Source organism: Rhea americana, unplaced genomic scaffold (assembly GCF_003343005.1).
Source record: "Rhea americana isolate MKP2758 unplaced genomic scaffold, rheAme1 scaffold_33, whole genome shotgun sequence".
In the NCBI taxonomy this organism is placed as follows: domain Eukaryota; kingdom Metazoa; phylum Chordata; class Aves; order Rheiformes; family Rheidae; genus Rhea; species Rhea americana.
This window is the reverse complement of record NW_028186457.1, coordinates 6846043-6870114: the sequence shown is the minus strand read 5'-3', so window position 1 is coordinate 6870114 and position 24072 is coordinate 6846043. Positions and strand designations below refer to the sequence as shown.

The 24072-nt window shown below is 42.2% G+C and overlaps 1 protein-coding gene across 1 annotated transcript in view; it reads right to left on the bottom strand.

Annotated features, from left to right (window-relative positions):
* KALRN (kalirin RhoGEF kinase) overlaps positions 1-24072 on the bottom strand; it is a 515456-nt gene that overhangs the window by 40699 nt on the left and 450685 nt on the right. Inside the window, exons 36-44 of the mRNA XM_085311032.1 lie at positions 16350-16633; positions 15329-15433; positions 11248-11343; positions 9465-9595; positions 5672-5738; positions 4253-4356; positions 1679-1748; positions 1021-1107; positions 190-282 (exon numbers count right to left, since the gene is read on the bottom strand). Coding sequence (XP_085167158.1) covers positions 190-282; positions 1021-1107; positions 1679-1748; positions 4253-4356; positions 5672-5738; positions 9465-9595; positions 11248-11343; positions 15329-15433; positions 16350-16633 — 1037 coding nt within the window. The remainder of the gene's footprint in view (positions 1-189; positions 283-1020; positions 1108-1678; positions 1749-4252; positions 4357-5671; positions 5739-9464; positions 9596-11247; positions 11344-15328; positions 15434-16349; positions 16634-24072) is intronic.

The window sequence follows — 24072 nt, the reverse complement described above, 5'->3', positions numbered from 1 at the left end:
TACAGATAAATGCCCTTCTGCTCTCTGGACATCTTTCGTTGGCCTCTGTCATTGCAGACCAATGTATGAACAGACTCCTCCTTCCTTTCAGTTTGATAAAGTCATTCTTCAATTAAAACTAAAATTAATTTAAAATAACAGTATCTAATGCAAGATATAGTTTATTCCAAACTGCATCTTTCCACTCACCTTGAGAAGAAGTTGATATTTAGTTATTCTTTGAATAGGCTTGATCAGAAAGTCACTGATGGTTAGCCGTTGGTTTATTTCCTGTTGAACCTCCTAAAAATATGGAGGATTAAAACAATTTTAAATAATCACAGAGTAAGAGAGAAAACATGATAAAATATCTCAGCAGAGGCTTATTTCTGCAGAAAGTTGGCCTGTTCTTAATCTTCTGTTTGCAAGAGGGAATTTTAGAGGATTTAAAAATCTGGCATATCCTATTTAGGCAAAGACTGGATAAAAGTCATGACGGAGCTGGAAGATGTTCTAAAGCAGAGGATTCTTTCCCTCTTTGAGCTGACCAAGCAATGCTGCAAGATCTGCAGACTGCTCTTCCCACTACAGCGGGGATTTGCTCACAAACAAGTCCTGCAGAGCATGCCTTGTGGCCTTGGGTGAAATGAAACATCTTTCCCTTGTTAAACAAGCTTCTTTCACAATTATATCTAAATGTGTCTAGTCCCAAGATTTCTTGAAACAGAAAAAGTTATTGGGAATTTACGGGAGGCACTTCCCAGCTCCACCAACTTCACCCTCCTCCCCTGTTTAGAGACTACAAACTAAAAAGTCTGTTTTAGTTTGGACAGATATCAATGCAGTAACTGCTAATTAGAAATTAACAACACGAGAATGAGACAAATGGAAGAACTTCTTTTCCCAATAGGAGAGTCTTCAGCAGCATCAAAACCTTCTAGAGTTGTTTTAGACAAACAGCATAGGTTAGGTTACAGCATAGTCTACGTGATTAGGACTCACAGCTGTAAATAGCAATAATATATAATGAGCCATGCTTACCTCAAAATATGCCTCATACTCAGCTACTATGTATTCAGATCGTGGCTTGTTCTGGCAATATACCACATACATGTGTAATCGCCGCTCCTATTAAAGAAAGATGCAGAGTAGCCTGGTAAGATATTGGCTACCATTCTGTTCTGCTATTAAAAGCTGGCAGAAAGATGCTAAGATGTTCTGCCTCATCTTCTTCATTTTTGGTTTAATTAGAGATTTAGTATGCTGAAGTAGAAAAATAAACTACTGGTTCTAGTTTCTACTCCTGCACCTTACGAAAGGGGAAGATTCCACAAGGGCAGCCAGTTAATCAAAAGATGTTCTTCCCACACCGGCAGGTCTGAAATTTGCTATAGGGTTCTACTCTGGCTAATATCACAAAGACTATGTTAGTCATAGCAGTCAGCAAGCACTTCTCATAATTATATTTTTGCAGATATCCATGGCCACATGTATTTTTTTTTGTTCCAAAAATAGTAAGTCTGCATGAAGACAGTGATGGAAATCCAGCTGCTCACTGGAGATACATAACTCTAAGGCTGCTTTGTCTTTAAATTAAGTTGTAGAAATAGCAAGTTAACACAAGCAGGTATTTTCAGGAAGGAGCCATCACAATCTAAAAGTCAATTACAGTAGAGATTGGTAACAAAGTAAAACTTACATGCTTAATAAAAAGCTGTGCTAAACGGTCATGTTCTTGAAGACATTTTTCCAGTTCTGCCAGGAAAAAGCTGAAAGAAAGAATATTGATATTTCAGAAAACTTCTTTAGGTCATCCCAGCAACAAGCCAGTCATCCCTCCAAAATATATGGATGCAATTTTAGTGTTAGAATTCAATAATAAATGAAATGTGAAGCTTGGCTTCAGCCCTTAATGGCAGCATTTCTAAAACAAAAGATGAGAGCTGCAAAGTCTCATCCTGATATCTATCTACTCTTCTTTGCTATTATTCCAATAGTGGTTTCAATTTTTAAAAAGTGCCAATTATTATCTATTTGCAAGAGTTGCATTCACTCACTGAAAACTCCTAAAGCAACACTTTTCCAAACCTCAAAACACTTGTGAAAACTCAACTGAAGCTTCACCAGGAGCTCTCAGTTGCATGAGCAGATTTGGAGGACTGATCAACATGAAGAGCGACATAAGCTTCCACTTGAAGAAGCAGTCCAGAACGCTTTTTGATGGTGGAGTTTTGGCATACTCTGTTTTTTTCACTATTTCTCTCTATATTACTGTTATTTACACTCATAAATGCAGTCTTTATCTTGACCTGCAGCTTAGCAACTTCTAGCTTGAATGCCCTTTCCAAGAATACAAAGAAATGCCTGAAATTGAAATAGAAGCATCTAAACTATAACGCTGGTAGTTTTTTCTAACTGCTAAATCCTGACAATTTTCCTTTCCATGATCTTCTTCTGTACTGCAGAATTTCTGTCTCAAATGCCTCCATGGATGTGCTACCATAGCCAGATTTGGGAAGAGGATGTGCCAGGAATGGTCTGGTCCCAAGAAAATCCAAGACCTGAAGGGAAGATGCATTCTGGACAGCTGTCTCAACTAAACAGCCCTATCACTACCATCACCTATAGCTACTTCCTCAGTTCTATGTAAATGTCAAACCCATCTGCATTTAAAGAGACTTCTTGACCTAGATATGCAGAACTAACTAAAAATAGTGCATCCCTTCCTGTATGTTAGAGAAACCTCCTATCATAATAATAAAACAATGAATGGCACCAGCAAAAACACTCCATTGCTGGCACAAACTTAATATACACTGAGAATTTTTCTGTAGTTTTTGCTGAGCAGGGAGGTTGGACTAGATGATCTCCAGAGGTCCCTTCCAACCTTACTGATTCTATGATTCTTTGTGCTCCAGGAGCTACTCTCAAAACATAAGGGCAGGCCTAGGCTATGAGATAAGCACTGGTGGGACACTTGATGGGAAAGACACTATTTCCTTGGTGAGGGAGATGTACAGAGCAGAAGGAAGATCTAGCCCGCTGTCTATATCTCAAGTTTGCACATGCATTTTCAAGTTCTAGGAAACCCGAACTGCAGAGTATTTCTGAACAGCAGAATTGAAATGATGACTGCATGGTTCATAACCAAGACAGTGCTGTTCATAAGGTTACAGTGAAAATGATCCAGGGCTTGAAGAAGCCTCTTATTTTCAGCAACTTTTTAAAAGCTACTTGTATTGGGACCGAATGAGATGTTACAGGAAGAGAATTCTGAACTCAGAGTCAAAAGCACCAATGAGGCCAAAGCCTGTCAGAGCCTCTGCATGAGAAATATCTTGAAGGTATTTGCATTTTATCAACTATTAGTAGTGACCACTACTGGTGTGGTCAGCCTTCTTGACCCTATCAGCTGCAAGTGATGATCTTCATGTCACAGAAAACTGCAAGTTCAGGTGGCAAGACATATGCCACAAACCTCAGTAAGCCAAGGAGAGGAAGGTGACATAGAAGTAGTTCATACATAGGAGGGAAACCATGACTGTCCAGAATTGCTACTGCTCAATGGCGGGATGAGCCTACAGTTGTGACCCAAACAACTCAGTAACGACAGCCTCAGCAGCTTTTCTGGGGATCCACAAACAGCTGGGAGCTGTTGGAGCCACAGTTTGATCATACGAATATTTTTCCCATGGAGAATCTTGTGGCTCCCTAGAAAGCAGTGGAAGAGCTACTGGCAGCACAGTGCTGACACACATCAGACTCTTTCGAGTATACAACCACATTTCTGTTGCACTGACCAGCACTCCTGGAAGAGCTTGAGCCAGCGTAAAGCTGTATCACAGACAGTACCACAGATGATCTCGCATGAAGCTATGGAATACAAAGCTAGCTCTCCAAAACCTTTTGACTCAAACAAGGAGTTTATGTAGGACTGATGTGATGCTTTGCATCAAGCCGCCATGCCATTTTTGGTGGAGTACACAGAGCCCTAAAGCAGGATCTAACATATTGTGAAACTATAGCTAAAAGCATAAGAATTAGAATCTCTTCTCAGGATCCAAGGCAGCCATAATTTTTGAGGCTATTAAGCAGCACTTAAAAACCAAGAGAAAGCACTTTATGTGAAGTAACATTCATTCGAAGTTCAGCCTTAATGACCCGCTGATGTTCAATTCAAAGCAACTTAAACGTACAGACTTTGTACACACCAATCCGTTATGCATGTGTGGTTAGAAAGGCTCTTAAAAAGAGACAAAAATCAAAAACTTACTCTTTATGCCAGTCATAGATCTGGTGAATATTGCCAAATACTATCTTGTCCTTCCCTTTCATCTCTTCAGAAACTCCTTTTTCCTCTATCCTCTTCATGAAGCCCTTTAGGATAAGTCATCAGTGATTAGCAAAGTGACCACTTGAAGGGGGAGAACAATTACATTCCTTTTTTTTTTTTTTTTTTTTTTGAAAAGGTAAGAGTTTAATGTCAGGATTTTTTTTGATTTGAAAGTGCTTAAAATACCTTTTGTACAATTTAAAATCAGAAACTCTTCTAGATACTTTAAATTATATGGTTTGCTCAAAAGAACATTCTCAAAGATTTATTCTGAATATCTACAATAGTCATACAAACCTCTATTAGATGTCACTTTGACAAGCTCAATTAGAAGATAAAAGTTAAGCAAAAGAAGTTTATCAAGCTCTTGGCTTCTCTGGTAAGCTGAAAAAGCCAAACTCTTCTATTCATCAATAGGAGTATTTTGTGGGAGCACAAAGCCATGTGTTAAGTTTGAAGAATCAAATAAATAGGATTTCTCATATCTCCAGCGAGTTTCTTTATGAGCTTTTGGAGCACTGCAGCCCTGTCAGCTTAGTCAGTGGAGCATGATGCAAGCAGGTGATAACACCAAGGTCTTCAAGTTTGGAAGCTCTTGAAAATCACTATTAGATGGGCAGTTAATTCTCCCTGTACTAGTGAATGCCATAAGCATTCCTGAAAGCCCACTTTATTCAGGTGCCCCCAGTTCTGAGGCCTTGTTCAGAAACAAACCAGAACCATGTGTGTGTGGTGTCTCTGACAGGTAATCCCTAGGGATCAGCCAGCTCTTCACAAGTTGGAAGCTTCCAAAACTATGATTCTTTTTCAAAAAGTGGACAGAAAACCTCCCATAACCACTATTATTTGTCTCAAGTGTTTTGCAAACAATAATCCATGAGCCACACATGCACCTCAGCACAGATCCAAAACCCAGCCTCCAGGAAGATATTCCAACACAGAGTTCAGTCTGGGTGCAAATTCAAGTACAAGCGTGTGCTACCACTACTCAGTACTGATTTGGAGTAGGATTGCTGCGTGACAGCACGGAAAAAAAAAAAACAAGTTTAAGGAGCATAAATTATCCTCCACCTCTCAAGTTTGCACTACAGCAGAATTTGTCTAAAGCGGGGTAGCCAAGAAAAAAAATCTTTGCACACTTGACTTGAAACCTAAAACACAACATTTGTTAGATGGAAACATAAATGCTTTCCAAGGGCATTTTTTTTTGTTTCTGTCAACATGAGGAGACCATGGAAGCAGTGTGCAAAATAAAGCACTATCCTTCTCATGTTGCAATTTTTTTGTATGTTGTCACTTTTCTGCATGGTTGTCTTTAGCGGGAAAACATTTAACTTAGCAGGGTTTATTTCAGCTTACCTCCACAACAGTTCCCAAGTCTTTAACATAGTCTTTTTCAGTCTGTACCAGCTCATTTAAGACAAACCTAGGTTAAAACAGAACACACAGATTTTGAGCACACCGATGTTCCTATTTGCTCCTTTGCCACATATTAGCTATCAACTATCATCAAAAAACCACTGTCGTTCCAGGTCACGTAACGCTACTCACTCTCCACTGACTTAGAGCTCAATGGAATGAAAATGACAAAAACATACTGCTTCAGGCCACAGTTGTTTTAATTCCCTCAACCAGTTTTTCTCCCCCTCTTTCCCCCCACCCTGTGGCAGGATGGGGCTAGAGCAGCATCACCATCAGCCTTGAGCTGCCCTTCCCCGTCCCCCTCTCCTTGGCTCCCCCCACATGCAACCCCGCTGGTAGCTACAGAGGCATTTTCCTGGTCCATTACGCAGCAAGTAAGAGGGTTTTTTTCTCCCCTCTCAGAGAGTACTTCTTGCCCCAGATCCTCTGGCTTTGCCCAGGATCCAGCAGTTCAGTTTTAATTTGGAAGCATCAAGCGCTAGGCAGACAATCCTCCTCTCCTCTTTTTAACAAAGAACATAATCTTTCAGACTAGGTAATCTGCATGTGGGAGGCGAACGTTTTATGCTTGTTTCCGACCTGGTAATCCCGGGAAGGAGACTCATCTGATGCACACAAACAACAGCGAGCTCAGAAAGCCCCTCCTTCGCAAGTCCAACCGGCTAATCACATCATGTTCTTCTGAGGACAATTTCAAAAAGTTACAGCTCGCTGCAGACAGTTTTCCTCTCAATTACGCCAACACACAGATTTGGCGCGCGAGGAATAAACGCCGCCCGTGCTCAGGCTCGCCGGGCGCTCGCAAGGCTGACGGGAGGGAGGGCGGCGTTCGCGCCCAGCACGCTCCGCGCACGGCAGTCGGCAGACTGACCCGCCTGAAACGACAGGGCTGAGCGCAACSCGCGCGGACGTAACAGCCTGGGTACAAATTTGAAGGGAGGAAAAAAGRAAAAAAAAAAGGAGACTGGCATTATAAGAGACTCAGTTATGAGAGGCTACTGAGAAAATAAACCTTACTCTCAGTTACGCTGCAAAGCAGGCTCAGCTGGGAGAGGAAGGCGCGCTGTGCTTCACTGGGCTGGCTCCCAGCTGCGGAGAGAGTTACAGCAGCCCCACGTCCTCTCCTGGATGCCACCTCGCTTCCTTCASGCGCCTCGTGAGCCAGCGGAAAACCCCGGGCTGTTCTCAGGGGTGACCCGTGCCATCGCTGGGGCAGGGGAGGGAGAGGGCACCCAGGCCAAGCAGGCAGGCTTTTGGCTGCGACGCGGCGGCAGCCTCCGCGCTCCCAACGCGCTCCTCGCTCACGCAGGGCGGAGGAGACACTCAGGCAGGCGGCAGCAGGAGGTGAAACGGCTTCTTGTTCATTTAAGAGGAGTGAAACCCGCCCCCCTCGCCAGCAGCCACGGCTSGCAGCGGCGATGCCGGATGCTCGTGCTCTCAGAAGCGCCCTGCCAAGTTGTGTGCCTGGGTAGTAAACACAGACCGGGCGAGAGGCTTCTCTTCTACACAGCGGCGGTGCGTCCTGACCAAGCGCACGTGGTCCAGCCCCGTCCTGCTGGCTGACCGACCCACCTTGTGCAGGGCTGCCACATTTCCTGGCGCAGAGACAGSCCGCAGCCAGCGGCCTTTTGCCCACGCTGCCAGCTCGAACCGGCCACATTGCTCCCCGCAAAACCATGCAGCTGTTCAGAGGCTGGGGAGAGGATAGGGAGGACCTCTCCCATCTGCCTGCCATCTCCCCCAGCCGTTCTCTGAAGYCTATCTGACACAGGACCCTAAAGTACTCCCCAATCCTAAGTTTCTTAAGAGGTATGTTGCCAAATATTCAAGTGTACTGACCCTTACTCACCTGACAACAGAGTAAGGGCAGGCAGGAAGTAACTCAGAAAGTGCCTGCACTAGTCACCAGAGGGGACTCATTACCCAGTTGCATTTAAAACAGCATCAAGGAAAGAGCCTTCTCACCTCCAAATACATTTGCATAAGAGTAACTTGGTAACTCCACATTAAACCTATGCTGAAAAACCTTACTTGATGAGAAATCCCCCTACCACTCACGGCAATGCAGCAATAAAGGCTGATGGAAGAGAGGTTTCCTAACATAGTGGCTCATTGCTGCCACGCACATGTTGCCAGACACACAGGAAATTACCGCCCATGCCTGTGCAAGGCTCCAACTGCTGTTTTGTGGGAAATGGGGGTCACAGCTCGAGTTTGGAGTGCAGCTGCCTAATATGGTTATGGAATTAAACCGAGCGCGTCACACAGATACAGAACGCAGACACAAAGGAGCTGGAGAGGAGACAGATGTCTTGTGCTGAAAGCCACTAGCAGGTGCTCCTAAACATCCTGGTGTTTAGGAAATGTGGACGGAGGCAGTCACTAATTAYATGTAACATGCTGCCAGTCCCTCTGCCAGAAGCGTTGCAAGTTACGAAGTGTTGCTGTATTTAGCTGCGTTTACAGTGGCAAAGGTCTCTGCACTCACACTGCAACCTGCAGTCACTTGACAGTTATCTGATTAATAAATTGCTACCAGAGAGACCCAAGAACTTGTGGCACGGAGGAGCTTTCAGGGGATGGACGTGAGCAGAGTTGCTCCTTAGGAAAGGCCAACGGCTGCCTAGCAGAACAACTTCTCCCATTCAGAAACACAAGKGTCATGCCCTTGCCTGTTGCTGTGAGCATGTCCAGTCCCTCTCTTTATTGCTTCTTTGGCTTCCTACAACAAACCACTCAAAAAATGAGGCTTTCACAGTCCTGTGACACTTTGCTCCTGCTTCCCCTTCTACTCTTAATTATTTCCTTTTCCTCTGCTCAYTTAGTTTCCTTCCCCTGCTTGGCACCTTTCCCAAATTGGCTGCTCTTCTTCCACCTTAGCGTAGTCCACTGAGACCTGTAGGTACTGCTACTTTTCTCATCCCTGTATCATTTAGTTAGACAATTTAATGCCATCATTGTTAGTGACGAGGCTTTATAAAGAAAACAGCCATCTGATCTTTTTTATAATTCTGATTCTGTGATTCTGTTCCTTCAACTCTGTGTCCTTCAGGCTGACCAAGCATTTAAAATATGCCTTAAAGTTGACAACATTTCAAGGCACGAGTGTTATTTTTGTTACATTTATGGGACTATATAGATAATYAAAAAAAAAGACTTTCCTGAGCTCCACTCAATTACCATGTACATGAATAGTTTTCAAATAAAACTTTCTCTTCAGTGGTATGTTCACACTATGAACACATCTGAACTCTGCCTCCTTCTTTGCAAGCAACTAGAGCAAAACATCTTCATCTCATTCAAAAAATTCTAATAAGATTCTCTGCCCTTTTCCTTGAAGGTAGGTCACTAAGTCAGCACTATATTCCCCTTCAAGAGTTGATTTCACCTCTGGCAACTCAGCAATGACCAAGGTTAACATTTCAGCAGCACTGTGTATAACCACCAGAGGCTTTAACAGCAACACATATTTGCCATCTGGGGTAAAAGATGCAGGTTTTTTAAGGAGCAAAGATGAACATCCTGGGTGTGAAAATCCTTTCAGAAAGTATTTTTACAGAACAAAAAAAAAAGAAAGAAAGAAAGAAAGAAAAAGCAAGGAGAATGCGAAGCTTTACTATCAGTTCTGAGCTCACTCACTGACTATAAAGTAAGCTTTTAAGCTTTCAATACAGCTACGTGCTCTCCTTGGGTGCATTTTTCAAAAATAAGAGCCAACAAGAAAACTTACATCCTGCCTCTCATTGCTTTGGCTTTTTGTTCCTCTTCAAGATTTCTTGGGGGAGTTGAAGGCATCATTCCTTCATTCAAGCAGCCAGTGGCATCTTTTAAGCTTCCTCGATAAGATCCTCCTTCAAGAGTCTAAAGAAAAAAAAAAAGAATGACAGAAGAATAAGCATTATCCTTGAACTCCAGCATAAGAGTTACCTTCTGTTTCCAGTCAGCTCTGTACTCAACAGCAATCTAAAACCAAGCAGAGTATTCAGCAGTACTTGCCCATAGGACTCAATGAAATACAACCAAAAAAACAGACTAGTTTTAAATTGACCTAAGATCCAAAAAAAGAAAGCAGTAAAACTGAGAATATGACTTATGTTAGAAGATGGAAAAAAGATGTTCCTGTAGCCCCAGGATGAGGAAGCTCCTCCAAATTATTTTAAGCCAATGTGAAAATGTCAGAACATCGCAATCAGAACCAGTGACAGGCTAACTGTGGTGGGCACATTTCCCTATCAAAGCCTAAACCTGGACTGTTGGTAGTAAAGTAAAATATAAAATGAAACAGAAATAGAAGGATACACAGTAACATTTCACAATAATTAACCTTGCCCCCAAATTCCTGGAAAGTAATTGCAGTTGACCTAACAGCGTGCATGCGGGGCAGAGAAAATAAATATCCTCTGAAAACACATCTAACTGAGTTAAWGAAATACTTTTCAATTTTTCAGTCCCTCAACGGAATAAAACTATTTTGAGTAAAATTTCTGGGAATGTCCTTTTCAGTTTCGCGTGCTACAAAGAGCTCCTTCATCATTTACTCCTCCTCAACTACCCTATAAACAGAGACCATCTTCATGYACCAACTTCTCAAGCTGAGAAAATACCAAAACACTTTGAAATCATTTGTGAGATAAAGCTGCTTGCATAGACTCACCRTAATTCACACAGTAAAAACACTGGGTTTTTTTTCTGTTTTATTTTTACTCTTTTCATCCTTACAATGCATTTAAGGAAATGAATCTTTGCACCAAGTAAAACTTGCTTAAAGCAAACATTTACCTAAGTTTAGAGGATCTGTCACATGTAGAAAAAGGCTTAGCTTATGCATTAACATTTTRCATTGTTTCAGAGAACAATTAAGAAAAGCTAATGTTTAAAGTAAGATTTATTCCTTGGGCAACAGACATGGGACCACAAAATGAGAGGAGTGCACTACATGGAAAATTTTGAACAAATTTAAACTAGAGCATTTATAATGCTTCTTCCAGTCCCTATCACATACAGTTGAAAAGACAGATTAAAAGTAACACGAGCCTTTGTAAAGTTAAAGCACAGCTGTGATATTTCAAGCAGTTTTACTCTTTAGAGGGTCCTTTAGGAGAATGTGGAACACCAAACAACTTCATATGCTGGGCAGTAAAAACTGTGCCTGTAAAAAAGCTTTTAAAAAAAAAATAAAAAAAACAATGTCTAAATTATTTGAAAAAATGCCAATAAGGTGCCAGAAACAGTACAGGAGATTACATAGCTCATACTCTGCATCGTCCTTCCAGAAGTGCCTTTCAGAGTTTGCAGTACAGAGCCACAAGACAACATGTGAAGTGTATTTCATCTCACATGTAGAACAGGAACTATTAGTTACTCTACTGAGAAGCAGAGCCTGTAGGGTTAATAAAAGCACAGCAGATTAAGGTGGAAAGCAAGGAAATCAAAAATAGAGGTAGACTTTAAAGTCCATCTCTAAAGTCACATGGAGCCTGTTTTGTTCACAGTTTTCATAACACTAGACTTACCAGCTTACTTTTGACCAACTTTTCTATTGCAATGACAAGATCCGCAGCAGTTGGGACATCGGAGGAGCTCTGTCGAGCAGCTAGCAAAGAAGAGGACTGCAAGACACCAGTTTGCAAAGGAAAAGCAAGTTAGCAGGATGAGAAGGGATTAGGAAACCAGCAATAAGTGAAGCAGCTTCAGAGTTGGGAAAAGAACAAACATGGAAGGGGAGTGGAAGTGTTGGAGGCCCACATGCAGGGTCATGTGGCTGCTTGCCACTATATCAGAGAAGCACAGAATTGTCACTGAATTCTGGCTACACATCCCTTTGCAGCAGGTCTCACGTTGGGAACCAGTGAGAGACTACTGAAGTTCATTTACAACTAGGTTACAACACTCTCTACTCCACTGGGTCTTCCTTCTACRGACTTTTTCTGCTTTACAGACACATCTTCCACTGCAGATGTAAGAAATTACCTCCCTCCTCCATATACAYGCGTTTAACACAGTAAGCAAAGGCACACATGGAGTTAAAGGCAACTGGATGGAAGAGAGAAAAGTTTTTCTTCCTATCCTTCCCAAAGATGAATTGCAACTCCATATGAAGTCAGATGATGCCTCTGAATASCACTCATGTAACTTCAGTCATCTAAAATCCATCTTTTCTCCCTCTGCACCTTTCTGCAAACAGCAGAGAGAAAACACTCTAATGTATCTCATCTATCCTATGTATCTAATATAGGAGTGGAAAAAACACTCTTTAGAGATGCTCACCTCTAACTACTCACATTGTTTAAAATGTTTTCGGTCTCACTTCTATATGCCTATCTATTGATCATCGGTATTTGATTTGGGTGCCTGACACATAATACATTTGAGCATCTCCACATTCATGTAGTTACAGGTAGTAGATGCTAGTTGTTAGGAATCTCCAGTGTTTGCCTCAAAATCACCCATGGCATTGTAAAGGCTGGCCTGTGTATGAAATGTTCAGTTTTAATTTAAGATTTTTACTCAAAATTGAGTGTTGAATCACTCTTCAACACCTTCATTTTTGTTCCAAGAAACCTCACTTTGAAAACCAAAACTCAGGTGATAGCTGTGGGAACTGATATTTATCAGCTCGCCTGTAAATATGTTTCTTTTGAACTTAACACAAGTGTYGTCTAAACTATGAGCCCTTAGTAAGTAAACCCTTAGATAAACTGCTTTTGGCACACTTTGTCACAGATACAGTGTGGTTAAATTATGAAAAAGCTTATTCATTTCTTCATACAGGTCTTGTGGAGAGTACCTRTTTCAGAGAAGTCACCACAGAAGTACAACTGAGCACGCATCCATGATTAAAGAGTGCTGGGGAGTGAGATGTGGAAAAGTGACAGCAGGACGACCCTTTAGAGTAGTTGCTGATGTTGAGTGACAGCCCAGAAAAGAAAGCAAAAAAACAAAACAAGACAAAAAAAAAACAAAACAAAACAAAAAAAAAAGGCAAAGGAGACTAATCCAATCCAGAAGGTTTTTTTTGACAGAGAAGTGTGGTGAATACTTTGCCACTTGTACTCTCAACTTTCACTCAAATAATGTATCTAATCAACACTTCTAAGTATAACAACAAAAATTAYAGGTAATCAGGTTAGTAATTGAGGAATTAGGCCAGTAAAGCCAAAATCTTATAAAAACGTAAYGGATCAGACAGCCTGCTTCACCTGCAATGTGGATGGAGAAGTCTTGGGGGAAAAAAGGCCAAAAATAGGGATTTCGAAGAGATACTAGACAAATGCTGAGACAATAACTGTCCAACATAAGCATTCTASCAGGAGGAATCCAATTTTTGGAGGCACTGAACAGCTGTTGCTCTCACTTCTTTTAAATGAAATTGCTCAATATCTCTGAAGAGTAAATAACTGCAGATTTTTAAAGGAAGCATGGAAACATTTGCTGCATGCAAGTCTTTCAGAGTCAAACAAAACTCTTTGGTGATTGAACGTCGAATCTAGTTTGTACAGGGGAAACAGAAAAATGGTATTTCAATTTCCTAGTAAGTAAATTACGAATTTCTAATAAGAAGGTATCTTGCAATTTGTCTTTRTAACAGCCTCCAGAAGCAGCCAAGTACAATTACTGGTATCTTGCAAATGGGCAGCCCATTCCCAGGGAGGGAGAGCATATCCGCACAGTGCAGATTTCTCCACCTAGCACTGCCGCTTCCCAGTGGTGCCGCGTTGCTCTAACACAACTCAGTACCTATAAGCAGTATTAGGACACAAGCAGGGAGCTGTGCCCAAATTAACACCGTTAAAGAGCTTTTGGCTCCAGCATGGCTCAAATACTGTTAGCTCAGTGTCTCTGTGCCMGGGAATTCAGAAGACATGCTTGTGAGTTAAGTTTTTTTCCCCTGGGACAAAAAGGCGGCAGGGGAAGAGGAGGAGAGACCAAAAAGGTTTCAGAGGCCTCTTGGTCTACTTAACCTCCTCTTTTAGGACCAAACAAAGAAACAGGATACCAAAAAGCTCTACAACACTCAGACGTCTGGAGAAAAGGAAAAAAAAAAGTTTAGTTCTTCAACACAGGAGCTGTCACAAAATTATTTTAATAAAGCTTGAAATCACATAGCATGTTAAAAATCAAAAGTAGTGACTAGAGCTAAAGCAGCTTTGTTTTGCTAATAAATAAATAAATAAATAAATAAATAAAATCTAACCACAAAGCATCTAGCTAAACACTCCAGGGAACTTGCCAGGAGCAACTGCTATTGTGCTGGGCATGGATCCACGAGCGCTCTGCTTCCCCGACCTTTCCCCCTCACCAGGCAGCCAGCAGCACACACGACACTCCAAGGACAAGAGTCCGCGGCTCCAGCTGCTTCATTCTGCTCTTGCTGCCACCACAATATCCTAACAGTCCCTGACAGATTAGCAAGGAGCCCCTGAATCACTCCACCACCCTGCTCTCCAAGTCACAGAAACGCTTGCTCCCTTCTGTCTGTATTTGCAAACTGCTGCCTGAACCTTCCTCAAAACTCTTCTGGATTTTTTTGACAATTTATTAATCTCTCCTATTCTTGCTTCTTTGCATKCAGTAATTACAATCAGAGGACAGAGGTACAGAAGTGGCAGTGCTAAAAAGAGATATCAGCAGGAAAGCAGGAAACAGCTAAACAGGAGGATGAATTTCTACAAAGGAGATGACAGCGCCAGGAAAGGGTGGGGGAAGACACAGACAGACAGGACAAGCACCAACTGTGAACATAAACYACTTGCATAACTGTATTCACAGACTCTCACCCCAAGTCAGACAGAGTAATGGAAGGACTCACTCTCAAAGTAACTGCACCATCTACAACTGCAAAGCCCCGACTTCACATTCGACAGACCCTAGTTAATAGCAGAGAGCTACTACCACCAACATGGTGCCTGAGGATGGGCCGACCAAAGCCCTTCCCACTTTCCTGAGCAGGATTTGAGAGCCCTTGTGGACTTCTGAACAAACAGGGGCTGATGGACCATTTSGTGAGGCTGAGCCATATACCCTAAAAATGCTAAATGAGAGCCTATGACTTCAAATAGTTCGTTCCATCTGTAAGGTTAAAGAACATCAGAGTGRTGAGTAGACAGCAGAACACAGATTGACAAAGCTATCAGACCTCAATCATCCAGAAAGTAGTGGTAAACCTGGATGGAGAGCCCAATTTATCTAATTCTTGGTAAAAGTAGTATTTATGGATTCAAGCAGAATCCAGCACTTGACCTAYTCCCTAGTTCCAAGCTGGCACCAAATAGCATTGCTGCTGCTACTGCCAGACACCAACGGCACTTCTAAAACACCTGCAGAACAAGCATTACCAGCCTGAATGGAATTTCTGACCACACGAAACACAAGCACCCAGTATCTGCCACGAAACAGGACACCGGGGCTAAATTGCCTCTTAGGCACTGTTTGTAAATCTAGTTRGTGAAAGATACCAGATTATAATCCACACGCTGGTGTCTATTATAACGACATGTCTAGTCACTGAATACTAGATGACCACTATTAAACCAAATTAGAYGTCTGTGGCAAATGCACTTAAATGGCAAACTGATACAGCAGGGGAGGTCTTACCATCTCATCTTGGGTTGGATCATTGTCAAAAATCTTCATAGGAGGAGGAAGGGGTGTGTGGGACTCCTCATCTGGTTCATCTTCTCCCCAACCCTTCTTGCTCTTCTGGAGAAAAGTTAAATATAATTAGAAACAGGGAGAGGATTCCTTGCTTTTTTTAGATATCTGAGCCCTACCATCAGGCTTTCGGTCTATCAGGAATATTAATGCTGGCTCGGTATTTGGTCGGGGGGGAAGAACTGCAGGTAATACTAACCATCACAGAACAGAAGCAAAGAAGGCAAAAGTTTTTACTTGCTAATCCTGGTGAATTCTAAGAGTTACAGAAATATCCTTTTCCAATGCTGATGTCAAAAGACACTTAACAAACAGTGAATATGTCACCCAACCAGTTAAGGCAGTTAGGGCTCTCTATGTGCTGATGGAAAAGCATTTTCTAATTTGAAGTAGTACAGGTCAACGTACAGTTTTAAAAATGTATTGCTCCATTTGTGCAGTTAGTATTCATTCAATTTTCTGCTTGTAATTCCTCATGCAGTTTATCAGGAAAGAGCCATTCTAGCAAAGAACATGCCTGCAGAGATACTGGAACTATAAATCCTTAGCAGATTTAACAGAAACATGATTATTTCTCTGAGTGTTTTCTTTCAGTAAGGAATTACATTGCCACGGTAGGATAAAGGTGAAATGAACCTCAGCAAAAACTGGTAACGGCTACTCAAGAACAACTTCATTTCAACTCTTGGCAGATTTCTAATAGACTAATAAAAGAATCTAATCAAAGGATGACAACACACGCAGACTCTGAAAGGCTGTTTCCTATATGTTTCATTGCTCTTCAGGTGACAGATACTTTTTGCAATACACCTTTAATCGATTTCATTTTACATATGATCCGCTGCTCCCTCTGGTTCCTATGGGAGCTCCATTTATTCAAGCTTGAATCACACACCCCTGAACAGACACCCCCGAACAGACTACCAGAGATACAGACTTTCCTGCAACAAGCACCAACACACACCTCATCTGCGCTGTCTCCTTGAGGAGTGGTTTCATCTCCGGTCTTTGGTGAGCCAAGGTCAAAGCTCTTCCTGCCATCTCGCACCTTCTTCTGTTTCTTTATGTTACTCTCAGCCTTTCCGCTGTTCAGCCGGCGCACAGGACTAGTCAACCATTTTTTTAGCGTATTGGTCGAGCGCTTGGGGCCAGGAGAACTCTGGATGGAGTTGAGGGAYGGCTGAGGTTGCAAGTTGGCCACTGAATCAGATTTGCCCCCATTGTCATTGGAAGAGACCGAATATGCATCTGGAAGAGAACGATGCAGGTAAGAGATTATATTGGTACCTGCTTTATTTCCCTAGCATACATCAAATGTTCATATTCATAAGCATCAAAATACAAGATGCCTCAATGAGAAGTTTTGTGACCTAYCAACATTGTATAAACTTTACTGCACACCAGAGAGAAGAATACACTAGGCTACAGAGATTCTTCACAATCTTACATGCTTTCCTCATTTCCTACCATGCTAGCTGTCCTCAAGAAACATCACAGACAGCACAGTTATCTAGTTTGTGATGAAAAGCCTGAATTGGARGTTAAGTGCTAAATTTCTCAGCTTCTTCCAACAGATTTCATTGTGAATTGCCAGGAAGAAAATAAGTACAAAAAGGAGATTACTACAAGAGACCTGACAGCCACCAACACTTTGTCAGGTTCTGATTCCGTAAGTGTTTCTCAGCAGTTTTCGGACACCAATAACATTACTTTAATTAGAATACTTATAAACTTTTGAAGATTATTTGAACTATCTTAAAATTATCTCCTTTGCCCCTGAAAGCAATGTGGCAGAATATTTCTTATCTTCTCTAAAACTAAAAAGTGGGATGAACCATTACAAAGGATGACAAACTGTTAGAACAAAAGGAAACTTCCAAGAAGGAGATACAAGGCAGGTTTAAATTAAAAAGATTTCTATTAAATCCAGGGACAAGTTTCTATTAAATTGTAACAACTGCGATTATCAATATGCATGTTCAGACTAGCATCTTAGAAATGGGTGCAACCCCCTCCAAAAGCAACATGTGCCAATATCAATAAGCCTTTAAAAACAAAGCAAACAAGTTGCTAGAAGATTTCTCAATTGCCCTTGAGGAACAAGTGACCTGCTCTCACCTTTCTGAAACTATGGCAAAGGCAACTCCCTCCCCAGGAAAGATCAGGTACTGAAATGTTTAATCTCACACAGTTGAAGAGGGAATTGATTTTTACAGAATTCAGAAGTCCTGTCACACACTTGTAAGATATGTTTCACACTGTACATCAGATGCAGTCATCTGATGTTATTACTAAGATGTTATTACTAATTTCTATTGAGGTGGGTAAGAGATTGAGAGTTAAACATCTCAAAAAACAAAAACATTAAGTTACAACCTATGTTGTTGCTTACTACTTGCCAGCTACAAGAAAATAGCTTGGTGCATCGAGAAATTCTTCTCAGTTCAATAATAAATATTATTATAAATATTGTGCTATACACATGCTGAGGGTGAGTTTTTCTCCCTGAGAATAGCTAACTGTATCATTTTAGAAACCAGTTTCTGCTGCCTGCATCCAAACCTCCTACCTCTGCTGGGCAGAGAGCTTGGCTGATCACAGTGGGCTATTTACTGAGCAGAAATTGCAGGCTACCTTGTCTGTCAGCTTGTAAAATGCAGACCGTTAGAGCTGTAATATTTTACTAACCGAGACAGCCGCAGTCAAAAGTTGAACCAGTAATTTATTACATACCTGGAATCAAAAGTTAGGTTTTTAAAACATATGGAAACACTTGTAACAAGCTAGAGGAAGTCAAAGTTCATTTCCCAGACAGGAAGAAAATCCAAATCATCTGTCTTCCGACAAAAAGAAGAATTAGTTTGAGAGTGGCTGGGAAGAAGACAAATCCTAGGTGCAGTTGGTTGGATTTTTCCAGCCCACTGGATTGAGACATTCTTCCATAGGGGCAAAGTCTTATCTCAGAAAGGCCTGGTTCTGGCCTGCTACTGTTGATGTTATTTCATGCACACCAAGTAGTGTTAAATCAACTAGTACAAGATAATATTTTTGCAGTGGCCAGCTTATCTTCCATTCAACAGGCTTTAGATAGTCTCCTCTCACAGGCTCCACGTGATCCTTTGGGAGTCAGAGCTTATCAGCGTACCTTGCGTCAGCAAAATTCAGGGTTTCAGGATGGTAATTTTGAACACTTGAGCAACCTGCAGGTTGCAAGTGCCCTCTCTCCTCTGTCCTGCCAGTAGCACTTAAATCCCTGCACGTGGCTGGGGAACATGAGTGCTTCAGCAACTCATGGCCTGGCAGAGCCTCCTCTTGCCAAGAGGCTCCTCTGAGTTGGATGTGTGTGTTCAGGTGGCTACACTCAGACTCAGAAAAACTTCAGGAATTGCTGGTGCAAAGAGAGCATGTCTTTAGTCATGGAAGGAGAACTGCTGGAAAAATTCAGTCTTTCAGGGTTGCTGTTTTTCAAGGATGGTATGGGGAAAACAGCCGTATCACAGACTCCCTCCATTTGCTAGAGATTAGACTCAGGGTAGCGGTTGAGGAAAAATAGGGACAAGCTAAGCTCCCAGATCACTGTCGATTTAATGTACAACGAGGTTTTTACTACCGCTTGAATAATCCAAACACACAACTCTCACAAAAGGCGCCTTGCCAGTTCACCTTTTAGTAAAGGAGAGGATCCGATAGGTGCCTAAATGGCGCCTTCAACAGTCCTGCGCCTGTAGGATCCATCATGGTGGTGCTGAGCCATGCGAGCTCACCTCAGCCAGGCAGGCTCAAGATAGGCACAAACCTGAGGAACCTGACAAGGTCAGAGGTGGAAGGAGCAGGGACCTCCCCTCCCAGCAGGAAATGTCTCGTTTGATGAGCAGGGCCAGATCTCAAGTTTGCTTCTTCTCTCCCCATTCTCCAGTATCACAGCTGCAGCGCAGGACGCAGCCAGGCGTGCAGCTTCTCTCRCAACACAGCAGCTCTAGGCAATTCACAGGAAGCAACAGTCAACCACTTCTCGTTTTCATCCAGGAAAAAGCAGCAGCCTGGACAGAAACATCCTGAGTTCTGGAGGTGGCCCACAGGCCACCATGCCCATTTACAGGAATCTCCACCGAAGTTTAACCTATAACCAGGAAACCTCTCAAGAACAYTAGGTCTCCCAAAGAACAAGTTGAGATGAAAGAAAAATCAAAGATTTACATAGGAAAAGCTCTGGGTAGGAAGGTGTATTATGGTGCACAATGATCCCACTTGCATTGGACTCTGTTTTTCTGCATTTCCCACAGCGAGCCTCACTGCCAGGATCCCCAGGACTCCCTGATCCCCCAGCCGCGGCAGTGAGGAAGGGAGTGCTACCAAGTGCTACCAAATAAGGTAATGGCTTTTGCACTGAAAAAGGCTATTTACCAGGGAGACCATGTTTTCCATACCGCAGGGAACAGCCAAGGGTTACWAAATCTAAGTCCTACCATGCTAGACTTAAGCCTGGCAGGTATAAAGTCTCCATCCTTCACCTCATCCACTGAAGTGCTTCCAYTGACCACTCTAACACAATCTGCGACAGAGCCACAGGGTTAGCCAGGTCTACACAGCGAAAGACGGGAAGCGCGCATTGCCCCAGCCTTATCTTCCTTTTATATGGTAATTTACTCTATGCTGTTTGGAGGATAGGCAAGGAAGCAAAGAGAAACGATGGTCTAACCTCTCTAGCTACCACAAGAGTCTCTATAGATGGAGTGAGTTTCCTCTATCCAGCATCCTAGCACATGCATAAAGCACTCCCATCCCATTGCTGTATTTCCCACCATCTCCAAACATGCACTATACAGAAAAACATCTATAGTCTGCACACCATATTCCTAACCATTTTTCCTCTTGAAAAAAAAGAAAAAAAAGGAAAAAGGAACTGTAAATACGGCAATAACTCTGAGCAAGTGACTCCAACTGTCTGACAGACCCCTAGATAGCAAGCCAGCTGACAGTCACTTTGCACACCAAGCAGGTCATCCCTTACAGGGCCRTAGGCTCAAATATGAGCACAGCTCACCAAGCAAGAGACAGGAAAGACTTTGAGACAATCTCCTGCTAAGCTGTGCTTCTGTGAGCTATGCTGCTTTGGCGGCACATAGGGCTACAAATACATTAATTGTGACTCTTGGTGGCAGACTGAGATTCAGACATGGAGAGGAACAAGCCAAAGAGCGAGGGGACATGTTACCATGTTCTACTGTTGCAAAACCCTRGCGCATACATGCTCTGCAAACTGTTTTGTTAAAGCTGTTCAGAAAGACAGTTTGGTTAAGAAAATCCAGAGAGCAGTTCGGAAAAAATGCAGAGTCATATTTCTCGGTAGTTCAGGCAGCTCCCATTACCCACAAAGACCAGCAAATTAACTGCTGCCCTTGCACCACCGAGAGCCTGTAGGAACGCCAGGTCCTCTGCAAACAGCTGCAGCAAGCGGTCATAATGTCACCACTGTCCTGGGACATGAACGACTAAAAAAAGGTATTTGGTGAAGCGAAATGGGTGTAGGGAGGTCAGCAGACTAGTGTGGCTGGATTGATTTCCTGGCCAAACTATTCATTCAGGCAGAAGAAATGACAGTTTCCAAAACACCCCTAAGCAAACCTCCAAGAAACTTCTGGCAATGCAATCGTGAGAGATCCTCAGCCAGACGGGAGAGCTTGAACAGTCAGAGCTTTTGCATTGCTGGAGTCATAAAATCTTTGTTGTTGTTGCTGAAATTAACAGACATCCATAAAAGCACAGCTCTTTTACTTGAAAAAACGTAAGGATTCAGTTATATGCAACCTTGGGCGAAAGAGAAAGAAAGAAAAATCTTGTAAGTCAGTTCTAGAAGTGCAGTTGTATTCCCACTTGAGTCAGTAGGAATTATTCTTGGAACTAAAATACAAGACGTTTTATTTTTACCTCCTTATTCCCCAGAGCATGCATGGGAAGGGAGGTCTGATCAGACTCAAGTAGCATCTAATTCATCTAGAGGAACTCAAATCTCTAACAAGAAAAAGGGAAGATTTCTCAGAACGACTTTAAAGAAAACATCAGGCTGCTCTTTCTGATGCATGTTAACCACAGATCGTATATAATAAAGGGAAATATGCTTCAATAGCCAGATGTTAACCACAATATAGCTCTGAAAATGCACGACTATGGCAAGACATAGCCGTGCCTTAGGTGAGAAGAGTTGAATTATTGCATCTTAATTTTATGTACGGCTGCATTTCTCACCCCAGAAAAACATCTTGAGAGAGAAGGATTTTTCCACAGAGGCCAAAGATGATGAGCCAGAATGGGAACTCTGTAATCCTAACAGCATGTGAATTTAAATCAACATTTTTTTCCACAGAAATAATTCCACTCATGAAGGAAAGCCAATAATGACAATCTGACCAATGAGCACATAAATTAACTTTGCTGTGCTTAACAGAGCCCATTTTCCATAGTTAGTGATTACTGTAAAATGATAAAATTGAATCAGATGTGGGTGAAAGACTAACTTCGTTTTTACTCAAGCTACTATTTTCTTAAGCACAGGAAGCTCCATACCAGAAAATCTTGGAAAGCAAGAGTCATCTAGACTCGCTCCATGCACAAAGCCTCTACATTAGTATTTCACACTAAACAAACAAGAATCATCTAAACCACCCAAATGCACCCTCTCGTGCCCCTTCTAAGAATATCTCCTCTGCAGGACGGGYTGCAGGCTCCAATGCACAACTCAAAGCCCTTGAGACTCTACATCCCCACTGAAACACTCTGYTGTTTGAGCCACCCTCCAATAGCAGGGTACTACAGGGGTAAAGCTCTACTCAGCAGATGTGAAGACGCCAGAACAAGGGATGTAAATTTGGTCTCTTCCATACTTTTGCGTTAAATGTCCAAAATACACTCAGTGAAACTAATTTTATTGGCACGAATCACAGTTACAAAACTTAGTGGCTTAGGYAGATGATAGTAAAGAAAGATGCGTGTTTTAGGGTTACAGCTTATTCTGCATACAAAGCCTGGCCTGGATTTGCAAAAATTTGGAAGGACACAGAGCCAGTTTACAAGTATTCCTCSAGTAAAAATAATTAGTTTGTAGCAATGTAAATAATGAATCTGACAAATTTTCATCTCAACAGATAAACTCTCTCTTCAGGCAATGTCTCCACAACAGGTTCTGATGAAGAATGCAAGTGAATGTGAGGAAATTTTCAGTGCTTTCATTGGAAAAGGTAAAAGACAATTGGCATGAGAAGCCCTTTAAATTAGACCTACGTTACATTTTTGCAATGGAAGTGCAAAACTTGCCCTGGAGCCCTYGAAGACTCCCCATCCTCTAACTGGTCTCACTGGCATTCAGCTGAACATGGCTGACGGCGGRTATGCTACTGCACTTCAGCTCCAGGGAAAAATGAGAGCAGACTACAGGGCATCTGGTTTCGCATCCAAATGTAAAGATGTGCTCAAACTATGCTGTTCACCTAAATGCAAATTTGGCTCCAAGGTTCAAATACACTCCCTAACTTTATAATCGCCTGGAAATGAGTGGAATTTAGAATTTTCTGTTTGCATTTTGGAGTACCATTTGAAGTTTTGATTTGGAAGTAATGTCAAAAGGCAACAAGGTCAATCCGCCAGGATTCTTACACTTCCTTTTATATAGATGAAATTATTTGTCTAACCTCAAAAAGAGTGATACGGAATTAAATGCTTTATGCAACAAGTTTCCAGTCCAACCAAGAGAGTGACCTACACTGCTAAAAGCAAATGTGCTTGACATACTTTCTAATTAGCATAATTTAAAAATGCCTGATCTGACTTTTTGGTTCACTGCTAAACATGCAAACAAACTAATTTCCAAAATTAACAGAAAAAATATTGACCAAAAAAAATTACAATATTCAGAGTGGAACTGTTTCTTTAATGAAGAGCTGATGTTTCTTGGAGCGGGCGAGAAGGAGAACTGCTCTGAGATAGGGGATGTTCTGCAGAGTTCACTGTAGTTACACTGCAAAGTCAAAGGAAGGAAGGGATGTAAAGAACGAAGGGGGGTTGCTTATTACTTAGCCTTTGGGAAAAGATCACTGATCTGTTGGACAGAAATGTTCAACTTCCTGATCACTACTTTTGGGCTGAAAACTAAGTTCAGGAAAGAAAAGCACTCAGCAAGCTGGGGAAAGAAAACAGTTGCACTTGGAGAAGTTAATTTCCGTGCAAAGCAGCAGATCACCCCCAGCTCCTGGCAGTTGGACAGCAGAGCTCTCTTCCACCAGAAGGGCGATGCAGAGCTGTAACGCCCCCCCCTCCGTTGGAGCCTCTCTCTCTTCCCATTAACTACAGGGGGAGGCCAGGGAAATTACACCCTTGGCTAAATTTAGCTATTGTGAATCCCCTTCCCACATTTCACTGTGTTTCATACCAGGCTGATCTCACTGCAGGAAACGATTAGCTGAAGTTAAGCATCTGACAATTCACTTTAATGAGCAATAACTCATGGCAACCCACCATTAGCTTCAGTTGAATAGCTTTTATTTTCAGTTGGTGTTGCTCAGATGAGGCTTTCCTCCAGCGTGCGCTGGGAAAGCTGACATCCCAGAGCAGCCCCTAGGTCTTGGTGGTGCCAGTCAGAGTGTCAGGGCTCAAGAGCTCCAGTTCCCGAAGGTCAGAGAAAAGTCACCGCAGTT